General features: G+C 36.5%; 1 protein-coding gene across 9 annotated transcripts; it reads left to right on the top strand.

Moving 5' to 3' along the window:
* The first annotated feature begins 1753 nt into the window (after positions 1-1753).
* LOC136208635 (26S proteasome non-ATPase regulatory subunit 2 homolog A-like) lies at positions 1754-13675 on the top strand. 9 transcript variants are annotated; one of them, XM_065999710.1, is made up of 25 exons: positions 1754-1907; positions 2145-2245; positions 2332-2452; positions 2533-2592; positions 2848-2921; positions 3327-3369; positions 3725-3790; positions 3961-3999; positions 4069-4151; positions 7721-7835; positions 8059-8133; positions 8223-8381; positions 8529-8636; positions 8719-8823; positions 8899-9039; positions 9124-9228; positions 9445-9666; positions 9795-9908; positions 10005-10220; positions 10556-10615; positions 10939-11052; positions 11129-11214; positions 12167-12275; positions 12389-12567; positions 13402-13675. In XM_065999710.1, exons 1-25 carry the CDS (start codon positions 1791-1793, stop codon positions 13475-13477), a joined length of 2688 nt encoding a protein of 895 aa, XP_065855782.1. In that variant the 5' UTR covers positions 1754-1790; the 3' UTR covers positions 13478-13675. The 9 variants fall into 9 exon arrangements, 7 of the variants coding, with proteins under 7 accessions (XP_065855782.1, XP_065855781.1, XP_065855786.1 ...); XM_065999709.1 differs by having other exon boundaries at positions 9124-9276; XR_010677213.1 differs by lacking the exon at positions 13402-13675 and having other exon boundaries at positions 9124-9276; positions 12171-12275; positions 12389-12527.
* The last annotated feature ends 674 nt before the right edge of the window (positions 13676-14349 follow it).

The following is a 14349-nucleotide window of genomic DNA, read 5'->3' as shown; positions in this document are numbered from 1 at the left end:
AGTTCAGGGAACAAATGATGTATTAAGCCGAAATAAAATGAACAAATCACGAAAGTAGATGCCCATGGAGCTTTCTACTACATTCTAATTAGCTATCAATCAAGTAAAAATAAGCAAAAATCTCAACTAATCAATTCATAATCAAATTCTGAATAACGATTTGTTGAGGAAACAAATCAAAATAAAAGCAAAAACACTGTTAGCTTAGTCTTATCAATTTGAAAAGAATAAGAAAAGGCTAAAATGAAATTAGGTGTACTGGATTTCAATTTGACAAAGAGTATAATAAGCTAAAAGATTAGGTTTAGAAAGAGATCAAAATTTAGTTGATTCTGGAGAGAGATATTAATAAAGAGGAGAGATAAGAGAGAGAAAGAAGAAGAAAAAAAATAAGAAATTAAGGAGATATAGAAAATGGTGTATTTGATTTTTATTTTTTATTTTGGGATTTATTTGTGATAATTAGATAATAAAGGGGGTTAATTTATTAAATAAATAAATATAAGGATCAAATTAAATATTTTCCCTTTGACTTTTAACACCGTTAGTCAATTTGGCTTGTATTTGCTAACGGAATGAACCTCAAGGTACCATTTTGTAAATTTTTAAACCACAAGGATGCAATCGAAAATAAGTGTAACCACAAGATTTATTTTTGTACTTTTCCCAACAAAATATTTTATTATATATTTAAATCAAGTTGATAAATAAGTAACAAACTAAAAATTAAATTTTAATTGATTTTAGATATATATATATATATAATTTAAAAAATCAATTTTATATTAATAATATATTTAATATATATAAATATTATATTTAATATGTATAAATATTATTTATTTAATTATTTATTATGTTATTCGGTTTGACTAATCCGAACCATCTGGTCCGACCAAGTGATCCGTGATCCTTTTATCAATCCGCTTTAATATCTGGTCCGATTCTGATAACATTGAAGGCGAGTAGTCTTAGATGCGCTTGAGTGAACATGCCTGGTGGGGTAGGAAGAGAAGGTCTGCTGGTGGCTCCGGTGCTATTCATTGTCCCCAAATTACTTATCACCGTTCCTTTTTGGATATTTTTGCCTTTTCCATTTTTCTATTCAAAAACTTAATATTCTCTCTCTCCCAGGCCAAAAATTAGATTTTTGAAAAATGGACACGAGATCGTCGAGAAAATCGAATAACTACAATTCCTATTTACATTAATTGAAATTCGTCTTCAAAAACTAACCAATCCAATCAATATATATAAAAAAATTCATCCAAATTGGTATGGACCGGTGATTCACACCACCTGGTCTAGCAAAAAAACGGATGAACTACCGTTTCTGCCTAGGCCAGGTGGTGTGAAGCACCCGTTTAGCACATATTCAACGAGTTTTGTCTTCAAATCTGGAGACAGAACTCGTGTTTTCGATTCGATTTCAAATAAAAATACTTATCCAAGGAATTATTAATTTTTTTTCTCTACCGTGTTTAATTTTTTATGAATAATGTTCGGATTTTTGAATTTCAAAGAAATTCGTAAGGATTTCAGTTTTTGAATTTAAAAAATAAAACAGTAAAAAGTATCTGAGAAAGGGCAGTGATAAGTAATTTGGAGCGGTGGAAGGCTATTAAAACCTTTTATGAAAAACCTTTTATAAAATTAACACGTGGATATTGTTTTCTTTTCTAAAGAGACACGTAGATATTGTTCACTTTACTCCCAGTTTTTTCTGTTTCCCCAAGGCGGGAAATATCAAATACTCCCAGTTTTCTTCAAAGCTTTCCCAGTAATCTCTCATGGCTCCCCAAACTAACAACAATGCTAGCGGCAGTGGCACCTCAAAGGAGGAGGCGACGGTGAGGGTGCCGTCTAAGGACCCAAAGAAGAAGGACGACAAGCAGAATGCGGATTTGGTGAGTTAATTTTCACAATACGAGGGGAAATTTTAGGAGATGATAGGATTTTAGGGTATTTTTACTCGGACTTTGTGGTATCTGGCTACTATAGATTCTTTCGGGTTTTGGAGACTTAGGGAGCATGGGTTAGGGTTAGGAAATTGAACTCTCGTGAAGTATTGGGGTTTTGTGTTTTGTGCATATATATGGTGCTATGTTGGTTTACATTATAGCTATGTGCTCTTTCATCTGCAGTCAGATGAGGACATCGCATTGAAGCAGCAATTGGAGTTGTACGTGGAAAGGATTCAGTATCCTGATCCTGGATTGCAGAAGGTTGCTCTAGAGAGTATGAGGTAATTCAACTGTTAGGGTATATTCAACGACTGCGGATTTATGATATTATTATTACTGCAAGGTTTCATGGTGATTCTTTTTGTAGGCAGGAAATCCGAAGTGCTACAAGCTCAATGACTTCAGTTCCAAAGCCGTTGAAATTTCTTCGGCCACATTATGGAACTCTAAAGGCATATTATGATACAATGGTTGAATCAGAACAGAAGGTATGTATTGTGCTGGTGACTGTCGCCATTTATCATGTCACTTTATTGTGGCTAACCAAGTTTTTCTTTCTAAATTGCAGAAATACTTGGCAGATATACTGTCTGTTTTGGTATTAACCATGTCTGCTGAGGGAGAAAGGGTATGCCCCATTATTTAGGAATTTTAAGCTGATACTATTTTCCCTTTTGAGTGATTGGGCTTAGCAAGCATGCTCATACATGGTGTTGTCAAACTTTGTGTCCCATAACCATTTTCCTTTTTCATTGGCATGTTTTCTCTGCATATTGTATTGGGTAGAAAGAATTTCTAAATATTCTATTTTCTCTGTATATATGTGAATCTCAAGCTCTTTTATATATTAAGTAATCACTTCCTTGTTTGATGAGTCTTTCAGGAGAGTTTGAAGTACCGACTACTAGGCTCTGAAACTGAAGGTGACATTGGATCCTGGGGCCACGAATATGTCAGGTTGGCTTTAGCATATGCAGAGCATTGTATTTAATGGTCCGAGTATTTATATTGAACAATGATTTACGGGCTGGTTGGGCAGTTCAATTATTTTTCACTTGAATTTGGGTTAAGTCTTACATTATTTCTCACTTGGTTAGGCAGTACAGACTGAATCTGGGCTTGTTTTTTGGTCCTCTTTTATGCTCTCTTGTATCACCTTGGAACTTTATTGCTTGAGTTGTATCACTCATGTAGTTTACATGATTTTTTTGTTCTCATCATGCTTTCCACAATTTGCCTGTGTATAGTAGCATCTATATAATATGTCCACTTTTAGGATTCTTATATTCAGTTTTTAAAGTTGATGATACATCACAACCAATTCCGGTTTTAGTTTTAGTAATATGATCTAATTGATGTCAGGAACTTGGCTGGTGAATGTGCCCAAGAGTATGCAAAACGGCAGGTTAGAAAACTATCTTTTATAAATGATCTCAAATTATATTGTAAATGTTGTTGGTAATTCTTACAATGATTATGACATGTTGAATTGTGGAATGATGGAAGAAGTTTCCTCCTCATTTTCCATTCGCAGCTTAAATGATGTGCTGTTTCATTTAATCTGGGCAAGTTATCCAAACTTTTTGATGCCTTCGTTAGCTCTAAACAGTCTCATAGGCTATTTTTTACTTGATGATTCCATATATATTTGTATTTTAGTAGCTATATCATGATGCTCAATCTTCTTCTGTATTTGTTTGTAAAGTAAATATATAATATTATACAAATTTTGATGGTGTTTGCTGCCTATGATGTTGCAGAGTGAGGAGACTGCAATTGATGATCTAATGGAACTTGTCACACAAATTGTTGCATTTCATATGAAGGTAAATTAAATTTTGGCATCAGCATGTCTCTACTTGTAATGAGAATCGGCACTTTGAGTCTGATGTGAAGCAGAAATTCTTATTTTCTATGATAAATCTCCAAATGCTATGCAGAATATACAACCATTTCATGTCACTGTCAAAAAACATATTGGTTTGTGTTTTTGCAGCATAACACTGAACCTGAAGCTGTTGACCTTTTAATGGAGGTAATGTGCAGTAGTATTTACTTTCATCTTTTTCTTCGCTTTTTTAAGCTTAGAGGTCTTTGACTCCAGGTGGAGTACCTTGAGATTTTGATTCATCATGTTGACAAGACAAATTTCAGGAGGACCTGCCTATACCTCACGAGTGCTGCAAGGTAGCTGAAATTGGCTTAATGTTGGTGAACAGACTAAAAAACATTCATCTTTGTGCACTTAGAATGCTATAACTGGCATTTGGAAAGTGTTTTTCCCATTTTACCTGTTTATACTAATTAAAATGAAGTTGGCATGTATTTATTTCAATATTCAAAATATGCGGCAAGCTCAACTTTAAAGTGTATGGTTGTGGAATCAAGTAATATTCTTATAATCTAATTCACTCCGCCTGTGAGGGTCACTTGGTGGCCTTTACAGCCGGTCCCAAGCCCGGACAAAGGAGGAGGGTTGCGGTAGGTTTGTGGCGGCCAGCGTAAAACTTAGCCACATCTTATGACATGAACCATAATATAAATATCGTTGGGGCGTTCCCTACTCAGCGACGCGCTGCACTTCCTAGACCCGGGTGTAGTGATAAATGTGCAAGGGTTGCTAGGTCGTCGCCCCGAAGTGGCGCGCCACCCCAGGACCCGGGGGTGGTGTCAAATATGCAAGGGTTGCGGGTAAATAAGCTAGTCCATGGTGATGGTAGGGGTAGGGGTAAGGGTAGTAGGTTACGCTTTGGGACATGGAACATAGGTTCTTTGACAGGAAGATTAGCTGAAATTGTAGATGTTATGAAGAGGAGTAGAATAAATATATTATGCCTACAAGAAACCAAGTGGGTTGGAGCCAAGGCTAGAGAGATAGCTCATTGGGGTTATAAGCTTTGGTACTCAGGAAAGGATAAGGTTAGAAATGGAGTAGGTATTCTTATTGATAGGGAGTATATTGATGATGTAGTAGCGGTATCTAGGAAGAGCGATAGAATTATGAGTGTTAAGCTAGTGATAGGGGATGAGGTTGTGAATGTCATTAGTGCATATGCGCCACAAATAGGATTAGATGTGTCTATAAGACAAGCTTTTTGGGATGACTTAGAGGAAGTGGTGCAACAGGTTCCTAGGGATGAAAAAATGGTACTAGGGGGTGATCTCAATGGACACGTGGGTTCTAGGCGAGATGGGTTTGAGAGTGTTCATGGAGGGTATGGTTTTGGAGATAAGAATGAAGCAGGAAATGATATTTTGGAATTCGCATCAGCCTATGACTTGAGTATCATGAACACATGGTTTATGAAGAGAACATCCCACTTAGTGACTTATCGGAGTGGCGGTAATGCGAGCCAAATTGACTTCTTCTTAGTAAGGAGTGCTTGGAGAAAGAGTTATATTGATTGTAAGGTGATCCCTGGTGAGAGTACGACAACCCAACATAGAGTAGTGGTGCTAGATTTTCGAAGTAGGAAATGTATAAGAAAACAAACACCTCAAGTAGAGACTAAGATTAAGTGGTGGAAATTGCAAGGGGAGAATCAACAAAAATTTGTGGATGAGATGACCAAAAAAGATATTTGGACTTGCAATATGGATTCAGATATAGATTCGATATGGAATAAGATGGAGCAGAGTATAAGGGAAGTAGCGAAGGAAGTTCTAGGGGAATCTAAAGGTAGCATGCCACTGGGTAAGGACACATCTTGGTGGACAGAAGAAGTACGACAAGCAGTAAAGAGTAAGGGAGAATCCTATAAACTATTGGGGAAATGTAGGAGTGACGAGAACTACGAAAAATACAAAAAGGCTAAAAAGGAAGTAAAGAAGGTCGTACGAGATGCTAGAGCAAAGGTGAATCGAGATCTGTATACAAGATTGGATACGAAAGAAGGGGAAAGAGACATATATAGAATTGCTCGGATGAGAGATAGGAAGACGCGAGATCTCGGAAAAGTTAAATGTGTGAAGGATGTGGACCAGAAAGTCCTAGTTGGAGATAAGGATATCAAGGAACGATGGAGGTCCTATTTTGATGACTTATTTAATGGAGATCGCCAACAAGATGTTGGAGATATAAGTATCCATCACGATATGATAAATCATGAATGCCTGTGGAGAATTCAAAAGGGTGAAGTCAAAATGGCATTAAGTAAGATGAAGTTGAAGAAAGCAGTAGGACCTGATGGCATCCCTATTGAGATTTGGAGATGTTTGGGAGAAAGAGGAATCGAATGGTTGACGACGTTCTTCAACAAAATTTGGAGAAACAATAAGATGCCATCAGAATGGAGGAAAAGTACCTTAATCCCTTTGTATAAGAACAAAGGCGATGTCCAAGATTGTGCCAACTATCGGGGAATCAAATTAATGAGTCACACTATGAAACTTTGGGAGCGAGTGATCGAACAAAGGCTAAGGAGGACGGTGAAGATCTCGGAAAACCAGTTTGGCTTTATGTCGGGAAGATCAACTATGGAAGCCATCCATCTAATGAGACAATTAATGGAGCACTATCGAAATAAGAAGAAAGACTTGCATATGGTTTTCATTGACTTGGAGAAAGCATATGATAAGGTACCAAGGGAAGTACTTTGGTGGGCCTTGATAAGGAAAGGCATTTCGCGGAAATATATTGACATCATAAAGGACATGTATGAGGGAGTATGCACGAGTGTACGTACTAGTGTTGGGAAGACTGAAGAGTTTCCTATTACGATTGGAGTGCATCAAGGTTCCGCACTAAGCCCATTTCTTTTTGCCATCGTTATGGATGAACTAACAAGTTCACTTCAAGATGGTATACCATGGTGCATGCTGTTTGCAGATGATATCGTGTTGGTTGATGAGACGAAAGAAGGAGTGGAGAGGAAGTTGGAACTATGGAGACAAACTCTAGAATCTAGAGGCTTTAAGTTGAGTCGAAGTAAGACAGAATATTTGGAGTGTAAGTTTAGCGGCCGTAGGAGTAGGGAGGCAGGGACAATCACCCTAGATGGGAGAGTTGTTCAGGCCTCGGATTGCTTCCGGTATTTAGGATCTATTATCCAAACGGATGGAGAAGTAGATGGAGATGTTGCTCATAGGATTAAAGCTGGTTGGTCGAAGTGGAAGAGTGTTACGGGTTTCCTTTGTGATCCCGGCATGCCTAATAGATTGAAGGGAAAATTCTACCGGACGGCAATTAGACCAGCATTGTTATATGGTACGGAGTGTTGGGCAGTGAAACACTGCCACATCCATAAGATGTCGATGGCGGAGATGCGTATGTTGAGATGGATGTGTGGTCATACGAGAAAGGACCGGGTGCGTAATGAAATAATTAGGACAAAAGTAGGGGTCACATCTATTGAGAATAAAATGAGAGAAAACCGACTAAGGTGGTTTGGCCATGTGAGACGTAGAGCGCTTGATGCGCCGGTTAGGAGAACCGAAGAGTGGCAAAGGGATGTAGTGGTGAGGGGTAGGGGAAGACCTAAGCAAACTTGGAGGAGGGTGATCGAGAGTGATATGAGTTTACTGGGAATTGAGGAAAATATGGTAGTGGATAGGACGGATTGGAGGGAGCGAATCTGTGTGGCTGACACGACTTGACTTTCACGGTTTTATATGATGGTTCATGTTAGCCGACCCCGAATCATTTCGGGACTAAGGCTTTGTTGTTGTTGTATGTTATTCTATCAAGGATTCAAGACCAATGTGCATTTGTTATCTCTATTACTGATATTGACATTTTATGTTGTGATTGAATGCAGATATCTTCCTGACACAGATTATAAGCTAATTCTTGATATTGCTTACATGATATATCTGAAATATGAAGAATATTCAAATGCCCTTCAGATTGCACTGGTCCTTGATAACATGCAGGTCGGATCATTGTTGGAAACTCTTAATTTTAGCATCTCAACTTCAAAGAGAGCCAGATACATCGTTACTTGTTAAATTTGATCTGAATTTCATTGCTTTTTAATGATATAGACTTCTGGCAGTGTTTCAACTTCTGAATGATTGATTCAAATAACACTACCCTTAAAAATGTAATTGTTTTTTTGCTTACTGTTTCTAACAATTCAAACTTATTTGTTGCCAGTATGTGGGGCAAGTTTTTACAGATTGTGATGACTTGCTGCGAAAGAAGCAGTTCTGTTACATCGTTGCTCGGCATGTAAGTTATGAATTTTTTAAGATGCATGTGTGAGTTTTATAGCAGCATGAGGTTATCTTTCTGTTCGCTGAAGACTTCCACTCATGCAGGGTGTTACTTTTGAGCTTGATGATGAAATGACTGAAGAGGATGAGGATAGATATCTATTGCAGGGTATCATCAACAACTCAAAGTTAAGTGAAGGTTATCTAACCCTTGCTCGGGATATTGAAGTCATGGAGCCCAAATCTCCTGAAGATATCTACAAGGTTTGAATATTAATGACACAATTTATAGTGGAAGCATATTTAATTGCAATCTCTTCAAGGTTTTTTATGCAACATCCGCTGATGTAGTTCAATGATACTTCTGTTAGCTTTGCCATTTTCATGAATGTCCTGCTTAATTTTGTGTAGGCACATTTGCTTGAGGGTCGGGCTAGTGCTGGTGCTAGTGTTGATTCTGCTAGACAGAATTTGGCTGCTACATTTGTCAATGCATTTGTAAATGCTGGATTTGGCCAGGTAAAAGATTATCAAATTTATATGGCAAGTGCCTTCACTAGTTTGTAGTTTATGTTGATATTGATTGTTGCATACATCACAGGATAAGTTGATGACCGTTCCATCAGACTCTTCTAGTGGTGGTTCTTCAGGAAATTGGCTTTTTAAGAACAAAAAACATGGAAAGGCCAGCGCTGCTGCAAGTCTGGTTTGTATTCATTTAACTTTTAAATCACTCATCTAAGGTGGTTCGCAGATTTCTCACATCTGTTATTCATGACAGGGTATGATCTTACTGTGGGATATTGACTCTGGACTTGCTCAAATTGATAAATATTTCCATATCAATGACAACCATGTTATAGCTGGTGCCCTACTAGGAGCTGGAATTGTCAATTGTAGTATAAAAACTGATTGTGATCCGGTGAGTTATTCTGCTTTCTGTGGAATGAGAACATAATAGTTAGCTACTTAATGTATCTTTATAACATACATTTCTTTTTTCCAGGTATTTGCTCTTCTGGATAATTACATAGTTAAAGAAGACTCATCCATCCGAATCGGGGCAATAATGGGTCTTGGAATTGCATATGCTGGTTCTCGGAATTTGCTGGTATTTTTGCCTCTCCTTTTGTTAGACGGCTGGTATCTAAAATTGGAAGTAAGTGTATTTTTGCCTGTGCTTCTGTTAGATGCCTGATTACCAAAATTCGTTAGTGTATAGCTGAAATGCCTTTCTTGTATATAGAAGAAAGGTGGGTGGTTTGTATTTTCTTTATTAAATATGTTTTTTTTCCACTTGAACTTAATTTGTTGACATGATGTACAGATATACAGGAGGTTGTCTCATATAATAAAGGATGCAAAAAACCCCCTTGATGTAGTTGCATTCACAGCAATCTCTTTGGGCCTGATTTATGTGGGATCCTGCAACTGGGGAGTAGCACATACTATTATATTTGCACTAATGTGCCGAAGCAAGTCAGAATTGCAGGAGCCTCTTACTCGATTCTTTCCTCTTGGCTTGGGTCTTCTATACCTTGGGAAACAGGTATATTTGATCTGCTTGAATCTTAATGAATGTTTTGTTGACTCATTTATTTATTTATTTATTTTGCTTCACTTTTCTCTGTATCAAGAGATACCATGCTAATATGGAATCTGTTCTTTGTTTAACAGGAAAGTGTAGAGGAAACAGCAGCAATTTCAGAAAGATTCCATGATAAAATAAGAAAGTATTGTGAAATGACACTGCTTTCATGTGCCTATGCAGGGACTGGAAATGTTCTCAAGGTCTGCAGTCAATGTCTATCAGTTTTAAAGAAATGGTCACAAACTTTTTTTTTTTGGTAGTCATTGTTCAAAGTTACTGATTCCATTGTAATATAGGTTCAAAATCTTCTTGGTCATTGCACTCAACATCTTGAGAAAGGTGAAACACATCAAGGACCAGCTGTGCTTGGAATTGCAATGGTGGCAATGGCTGAGGAATTGGGGGTTGAAATGGCAATTCGTTCAATGGGACATCTCTTAGAGTACGGGGAACAGAATATCCGTCGTGCTGTTCCTTTAGCTCTTGGTCTCCTCTGCATATCGAATCCAAAGGTACAAATCTTATTGTAGCTATCCGACGTCTGCCGCCGGTTCTATCTTATAAACAATTTCAACGGGCAGTTGCAATTGAGCAGAGAAATTATATTAGTTTAAAGCTTTGGCAATGAAATTAAGAACTCTGGTGTCTTATCTTCTTACTTCCTCATTTTGCTTTTAAGTGCATTCCAAATTGTATCAGATGATTGCAAATCCATCCCATTATTACATTGCTTTAAGGATAAGTGATAGGGACTTTGTTGTTTGAGATTATCTAATAGTTTGAGACCAACTTTGTTGTTTGGTGATACATTAAATTGTTTGCTTACTGAACTCTCTCCATCTACCAGGTTGATGTTATGGACACGTTGAACAGACTTAGCCACGACACAGATTCCGAAGTTGCAATGGTAAATGAGATTTGCTAGACAAATAACTTTAGGGTAAATAATTTATTAGTCTTCTAGTTTTTACCTAATACACTGTTTAATCCCCTATTTTGAAAAACATATTTTAAGGTCCCTATCTTTTGCCAATATTAATTTTGTGGTCCTTTTATCTATTTTTTAGATCTTTAACCGAACATATCTTAGCTTTTAGGACAAGCACGGTACAATACAAGTTGACCATGTTACTCTTGTGCTGAAATATAACATTACAAGTCTAAAAAAACTAGATAAAAGGATCCAAGGGTTAATATTGGCAAAAGCTAAAATTTGTGTGAATACTGCAGGCTGCAGTTATGTCCTTAGGTTTGATAGGTGCAGGAACCAATAATGCTCGAATCGCTGGAATGCTTCTGAACCTTTCAAGCTATTACTACAATGATGCCGGCCTTCTTTTCTGTGTAATGCTTCTCCTATGTTTATTTCTTGTGTATTTGCAATCATGCTTTGAGGTTTTACTTGATATGTCCTTCTCAGGTGCGAATTGCTCAAGGTCTTGTACATTTGGGGAAAGGCTTGTTAACTCTTAATCCATATCATTCTGATCGTTTCTTGCTATCACCGTAAGTACTTTCTTCCGGTCTCTGAAATCCTAGTTGTCAATCCAATGGAATTGTAAGATTCGGTTCAAATTCATATGTATCACAGTCTAGCAATTTCATATTACATATAGGCCTAATGCTCTCCCAACCCCCTTAACTTGTTCAAATTGGTCATTTTACCCCTCCAACTCATCCAATGTCCTATTTACCCTCTTAACTCTATAAAAGTGGTATTTCTCACCCCCTCAACTTGTCCATTTACCCCCTCAACTCATAGAATGTCCTATTTACCCCATTAACTCCATAAAAGTGGTATTTCTCACCCCTTACAATCCGTTATCGAGGCCTAAATTTATACATTTTTTAAACGTTAAACCTATATTTGTGCTATTTTGTACGTGGAACCTAAATTGATACCTTATCCCTACATATACTGTCTTTAACTTATTTTATTTATATTAATGTTCTTGTTATTTGTATTTTTTATTCATTCTTTCTCTTTTCAACTTTTTTGGGTAGTTAAATTTTGATTATCTAATTTTTGTAATACAATATTATTGTAATAAACACATGAAAGATCAAAATAATTATCAAATTAAAACAAAATAAAAAATTTGGTATTAAAAAAACATATTTTCAAACTCATTTGAATAAGTCTTGTTAATTTTGCACTATAAAGGGGTAAGTAATACCACTTTTATGGAGTTAAGGGGTAAATAGGATCATAAAAGGTGAAGTTAATGAGGTAAATAGGACATTCGATGAGTTGGAGATGGGTAAAATGACCAATTTGGACAAGTTAAGGGGGTGAGAAATACCATTTTTATGGAGTTAAGGGGGTAAATAGGACATTCGATGAGTTGGAAGGGTAAAATTACCAATTTGGACAAGTTAAGGGGGCTGGAGGAGCATTAAGCCTTGCATATATAATTTTGTATCAGTCTCTGGATCTATATCTTTTCTTCCCTTGTAGGAAGGCTCTTGCCGGTCTGGTAATTATGCTTCATGCATGTCTTGATATGAAAGCTATCATCTTGGGGAAATATCATTTTGTTCTCTACTTCCTAGTCTTAGCAATGCAGGTATGTTCCAGACTGGAAACTCGGTTTGAACTAAAAGTTCGAACTGATAGTTAAAGCCCAATCATATATCTTATATTAATCTCTGTCTGTCGTGTTATTTTTTGGGTTTACAGCCACGAATGTTGTTGACTGTGGATGAGAATCTTAAACCTTTATCGATACCAGTTCATGTCGGAAAAGCTGTTGATGTAGTCGGTCAGGCAGGTCGACCCAAGACTATCACTGGTTTTCAGACCCACTTAACACCAGTTATTTTGGCTGCTGGTGAACGAGCCGAGCTGGCTACAAAGAAGTGAGAACTTCCCCCTTGAAGTGCTATCAGGATCTTAGCCCTTATTTGGGAGGGGGTTAATGGAAGTAAACGAGAGTAATGGAAGGTTAAATATCAAGTTAGCCTTGTTTGAGAGTTGTTTTTTGAGAGTAAATGAAGGTTAAATGTTTACTTCTTTAACTCCAAAACTTTAACCTCCAAATTGGGGGTTAATAGGAGTAACGTAAAGTTTTTTAAATTTTTTGTCTCTGCAGAGTAAATTTAACTTTCCTACCTCTCTATATTTAAACTCCCAAACGAAGTTAAACATTTAACATCATTTACATCCTATAAACTCCCAAACAAGGTTAATTTTTAAGGTAAATAATGTATTAGTCCCTTACTTTCTACCTAACACACTGTTTAGTCCCCTTATTTTGAAAAAACACATTATAAGCCCTTAGCTTTTGCCAATATTAACCCTTTGTTTTTTTTGTCTAGTTTTTTTAGACTTGTAATCGTTATATTTTAGCATAAACAGATAGATATAAAATAACAGAGTAACATGGTCAGCTTGTATTGTACTGGTCGACCTAAAAGCTAAGTCGATTATAAATCTAAAAAAATAAGGTTAATATTGACAAAAGATAGGGACCTTAAAATATGTTTTTCAAAATAGGGGATTAAACAGTGTATTAGATAAAAACTAGAGGACTAATAAATTATTTACCCTAATTTTTAACTTTCATTTCTATCACTTCCCTTCCATTTCCATTACATCCTTTAACTCTCACTTTCGTTAACCTTCAAACTCCCAAACAAAGGCTTAGTTTTCCTTTCGTCTATACACATTTTAACAGTCGTTTTCTCGTGCAGGTACATACCTCTTTCACCCATTCTTGAAGGCTTTGTCATCTTGAGAGACAATCCAGATTACAGGGAAGATAATTAGTCTTTGAATGCCTAATATCACAGGAAATCAAAATTTTGTACAGGATTTTCAGCATGGTTATACACAGATACAGGCCAAATCTAATGTTCCAAACACCAAATGAAATGTAAATATCAGATATGGTGCTTTTAGTTAACCATTGAGAAAACATAGGTGAAAACCCTTAACCGAAAAATTTAATAAAAAGACTTTCCCGAACTTGGAGGTGCAATTTTAGTAATCCTCAGTTTCCATCTTCGTAGGCAGTACCACAGGCTTGGGTATTCTTGGGTGTTGTTATTTACCGTTTCCAAATTACTTATCACTGTTCCCATTTGGACAATTTTACCCTTTTTATAAAAAAATTCAAAACTGAAAAATTTGAATTTGTAAAAAAAAAAAATGAAGGGCCTGTTTGTTTTACCTACGGTTTGCTGTTTGCTGGTTGTTGTTGGAAAAAACTGATTTTCTAAAAAGCAGAGATTTTCTACTTTTGTGAAAAGCTGCTTTTTAGGTGTAAAAAGCAAACAGGAGGTTACTAACCAAACATTTAATACTGTTTTTCAACTGTAAAAAGCAAACAAGGAAAGACTAACCAAACACCTAAAACTCTGCCTTTTAAAATGAAAAGGCAAACATGAGGTGAAAATAGGTAAACAAACGCCTTCGAAATTTGGTCTAGTCGGATGTCGGATCTGTCCAGCCCATTGTTCCATTTTTAGCAATGAAAAACGATAAATTGTTCCATTTTTTGTGATGAAAATGCTAAATTTTTCACTTTTTTGTGACGAAAAGTGCAAAATCATCACAAAAAATATGCATTATTTTCATGATTTTTTTGACTAAAAATGTAAATTTTAATGTTTACAACTCGTAATCATCCATTTTCGGGG

The sequence above is a fragment of the Euphorbia lathyris genome, chromosome 10 (genome assembly GCF_963576675.1).
Source record: "Euphorbia lathyris chromosome 10, ddEupLath1.1, whole genome shotgun sequence".
Lineage (NCBI taxonomy): Eukaryota > Viridiplantae > Streptophyta > Magnoliopsida > Malpighiales > Euphorbiaceae > Euphorbia > Euphorbia lathyris.
The sequence above is the reverse complement of the archived record's forward strand: the minus strand, read 5'-3'. Positions and strand labels throughout refer to the sequence as shown.

Excerpts from the sequence above, each read along its gene's own strand:
- LOC136208635 (XM_065999709.1), top strand. The coding sequence starts at position 1,791 with ATGGCTCCCCAAACTAACAACAATGCTAGCGGCAGTGGCACCTCAAAG. Across the intron at positions 8,637-8,718 it reads TAAATGCTGGATTTGGCCAG|GATAAGTTGATGACCGTTCC; the intron begins GTAAAAGATTAT and ends CATACATCACAG. Across the intron at positions 9,667-9,794 it reads TTCTATACCTTGGGAAACAG|GAAAGTGTAGAGGAAACAGC; the intron begins GTATATTTGATC and ends TTTGTTTAACAG.